The sequence below is a fragment of the Aplysia californica genome, unplaced genomic scaffold, assembly GCF_000002075.1.
Source record: "Aplysia californica isolate F4 #8 unplaced genomic scaffold, AplCal3.0 scaffold00145, whole genome shotgun sequence".
In the NCBI taxonomy this organism is placed as follows: domain Eukaryota; kingdom Metazoa; phylum Mollusca; class Gastropoda; order Aplysiida; family Aplysiidae; genus Aplysia; species Aplysia californica.
The window spans coordinates 584,814-588,887 of NW_004797415.1; the positions used below are offsets into that span (position 1 = coordinate 584,814).

Genomic DNA, 4,074 nt, shown 5'->3' on the forward strand with positions numbered 1-4,074 from the left:
CCCACACACACAAACTACACACCTTGAGCCTTGGGTCCACGAGCCCTGAGCTCTTCTTTCTCCCTGGAGCCGGAGAGTTGGTGTCGCTGCTCATGGACACAGTGGAGTTGCTGTTGTAGGTGGCTACGTCTGCCGCGCGCCGTGGCATCGGATCGGGCCGCAGGGGAGTCTGAGAGCCACACTCCATTGACTGGTCCGAACCGGATGACAGCAGAGACGTTCTGTGTGTTGCACAAACAGTAATGTATTAATATTTTGTGAAAAAAAAAAGATTTTAAAATGACAAGAAGAGAGACATTCTATTGATTTAAATTTGATATAAAAAGATGGGGAAAAAAAGACAACAGAGACGTCCTGAGGGTTGCAAAAAACATTAGTAAGTGCATTAAAATTTGGTATCATCATCACCATCAAGTGCCAGATTTGAGACAGACATCGGTAATAATGGTTCTCCATTCATTCCTTTGCCAGGATGCTCTCAAAGAAAGCTACACTACCCTGATCTTTCCCTGTCACCCATCTGTTTAGGTTTTTCAAGTAGGTTGCTCTGGGCCTACCCCTGCTTTCAGTTTTGCCAGTGAGAGCTAGATATTCAAGACCTATATGTCTGTTTAATTAGGTGTCCCAAGAACTGCATTTGTCTTTTCCTGAAGATGTGGTTTTAAAAAAAAGATGAAAAAGGACAATAGACCAATCTATCAATAGCTTCTGGTACACATACTCCAAACACGACGGTAAAAGAGATGTTCTGAAAGTGGAAAAACACTGAACCATTAGAAATACACATTCGAAAAAAGTGTAAGTGCTTTTACGCCTCTTATCATTCAACACAATTTAGATCATATTTAGGAGGTGGCTTTGTCCATGCCCGTCAGGGCCAATCCAAGTTGAGAGAGATAATAATACATCCTTTAAAAAAAGTTTAAGCAGAGTTTTTTTTACAGCGCTGCCTAAGGTCATATTATGAGCGCCAAAGGGTGGATGTCAACAGAGAAGTCCTTACAGGGAATCAGACTTTCTCTGCTCACCTCTCTAGCTTCAACAGCACAATATCTACTTCGACTATCAAGGTACCCCGGAAATAGAAGGTCATAAGACAGTGACAAACATACAAAAGAAGTAGAGGAGAAAAGACAATAGTAAGGATTAGGAAAGAAAAAACAGCAGTTCCCTGTTGCAGTTCAGGCAGAGTTATGAGCATGACATTGATGAATCAGCCCATTTACAAATCTACTGTGAATAAGAACAAGTTAATGTCCCCTCTTTGGGAATGGCCTAAAGACACTTCAGTCAGTGGCACCGCCCCTGGGGGGGGGGGGGTATTTTAATAAGTCCCAGCCGAAAGATCAAGATACTTGTGAAAATTCTCCCCTTATCGATATTGAACTCCTCCCTCTTCTGCCTGCCACAGGAATTACACAAACACAAACAAAAAGTTTTGGTCTATGAAAAAATCCTCAGAACAGTGGGAAAAACGACTTTTAATGGCCTCTGGAGCAATCTATCCAATCCGTGAATGACCTTTTTCATTTCAAGTGAGACTTTTTTCTAAACCGTTCGAAAGCCTGTCTGAAAACTGGTAAATGGAAAATAACGTCTGGGTCATTATACATCCCCTCTGAGAAAATCGAAACATCAATGATGCCAGACCACTTATTTTCAGAGAAGAGCCAAGACATTTTTCTTTTCTTTTTCAAAGTTGACCTTTTTGAACAATGGCGGATTGAGCCTAAAGCTATAGCGTTTTTGACTGTTTGTTAGTTTAGTTTGGGTAAAGAGAAGTACATCGACACAATAATGGTCATTTCGTGCTGGGGAAAAAGTAACACAGACACACAGACAGAAACAACAGAAGGAAAGTAAAGAAGGAGCAAGACCTACCAGTGGCGCCCTCCAATCACCCACACTTTTTGACAATGAGGTTGTATACAGATACATAAATTTAATAAATAAATATGATCAATGCACCAACCTAGCTATAGTAGTCCCTTTGAAAGGTAGAGTAAGATTTAGGTCACCCCATCTTTTCACTCTATTAAAAGGCTCTTACGCAGTTGTGAGTGCCGTAAAACTCTAACCAAAAGAAAAAAACAACTCCATTATTATTCGAAGAATCTACGCTCTCTAGCAACATGCTGTCGTCTGCTTTTGTCTCCATTTTCTGCCCCCACCCCCTTTGCCCCCTCCTTTGGGCTCCTGACTCTTTCTACAGCCTTTCCACTGCTTCTCCTTTGCTCCTTCTTACTGCTGTCTTTCAGCCATACCCCTGATCTTCTAGTAGGAAAGATCTACACCTAGCCTTCTCGGACAAGGGCAAAAAATCTCGGAGGTCGCGTGTGCAAGTTGCGCACGTTACAGATCCCTTGGTGGTAAAAAATCGATAAGAGTAGGCTTTGGCTGCCACCAGGGCAAAATTAAAAATTTCCTACTAACTGAAAATGTTAGGTGAGTCCCACACGCTCGTATGACCTTATGCAGTTGCGAGCGCCGTAAAATACTTACCAAAAAAAAAGGCAGAAAAAAAAGAACTTACTTGGACGACGTCTTTGGCACCGCAGCGCTGGGCTTCCCCGTCAGCCTCTCCCTCAGCGCGTCCACTTTGTTGAGGTGGTGGTGGTGTTGCTGGATGTACTGTGGCTGGTGGAGCAGATGGTGAGGCTGCAGGGGGAGCTGCTGGTGGTGGCTGGGGCTGTGGAGTCTGCCAAACGCAGCGTGCTCGGGTGTGTAGGAGATCTGGGGAGATGTTATGTGACGTGATGTAATGTGGTGTAGTGTGGTGTGATTTTGCTGTGGTGTGACGGGATGAGGTGGGGGTGGTGTGGTGTGGTATTGTGTGATGAGATGAGATGTGATGTGATGTGGTATGGTGTGATGAGATGAGATGTGGTGTGGTGTGATGTGGTATGGTGTGATGAGATGAGATGTGGTGTGGTGTGATGTGGTCTGGGGAGATATTATGTGATGAGGTGGGGATAGGTGTGGTGTGCTGTGGTGTGGTGTGGGGTTGTGTGGTGTGGTGTGTGGTGGTGTGTGGTGTGGTGTGGTGTGGTGTGGTGTGGTGTGATATGGTGTGGTGTGATGTGGTGTAATGCGGTGTGGTGCGATATGGTGTGGTGTGATGTGGTGTAATGCGGTGTGGTGTGATGTGGTGTAATGCGGTGTGGTGTGATGTGGTGAGGTGTGATGTGGTGTGGTTTTCTGTGGTGTGGTGTGATGTGGTGTGGTGCGATATGGTGTGGTGTGATGTAGTGTAATATGGTGTGGTGTGATGTGGTGAGGTGTGATGTGGTGTGGTTTGGTGTGATGTGGTGTGGTTTGGTATGGTGTGGTGTGATGTGGTGTGGTGTGATAGGGTGTGGTGGGGTGGGATGTGGTGTGGTGAGGTGTGGTATAGTGTATTGTGATGAGGTGTGGTGTGGCATTATGTGGCGTGGCGTGGTGTGGTGTGGTTTGATGTAATGTGATACAATACGATATGAGATGAGATGGGATAACATGAGATGAGATGAGATCATATGAGGCAGGGAAGAGTAGGGTACAGTGCAATATGCTACAGTATGGTACGGTAGGGTCTGACGATGTGGTATGGTGTGGCATGACATGGAATGATGTTATACAACAGGAGATGGTGTGGTGACCCCTCCCCCCCCCCAAAAAAAAATGTCTCCAAAAAAGCCCAACAAAACAATTACACTAAAATGATCGAAAAAGGATTTTAACATCTGTTGTTTAATTAAAATTCTTGATGGAGAAAAACTTTTTAAAAAAAGAGACACTCACTTTATGACTGGGTGTACAGGCCGGAGAGCATGACACTGCACGTGTCAAGGCCATGCGGTCGCCGGGGTGAAGGTCACGAGGACCTTCCTGTTGGGCGCACAGGTGGGGCGAGTCCAGCTGACCGAGGCTATGCACGCGCCTCTGTCGACACACTTGGTGAGCACACAGGGTCCCCATGTCTGTCTTCTCGCCCGTCGGTGGCATGGCAGGGCCCCGGGTCGGCTCATCTGTGAGTGGGGGGATGGGGACGTTGTGTGGGGTGTGGGTGGGAGGTGGTGGGGGGTGAGTGTAGGG

General features: G+C 46.0%; 1 protein-coding gene across 1 annotated transcript in view; it reads right to left on the reverse strand.

The window, feature by feature from the left end:
- The window catches only part of LOC101860648, a gene marked incomplete at its 5' end in the record, with an annotated part of 63,771 nt that overhangs the window by 16,908 nt on the left and 42,789 nt on the right, over positions 1–4,074 (reverse strand). The window contains 3 exon segments of the mRNA XM_035969418.1: positions 23–221; positions 2,534–2,733; positions 3,781–4,007. Coding sequence (XP_035825311.1) covers positions 23–221; positions 2,534–2,733; positions 3,781–4,007 — 626 coding nt within the window.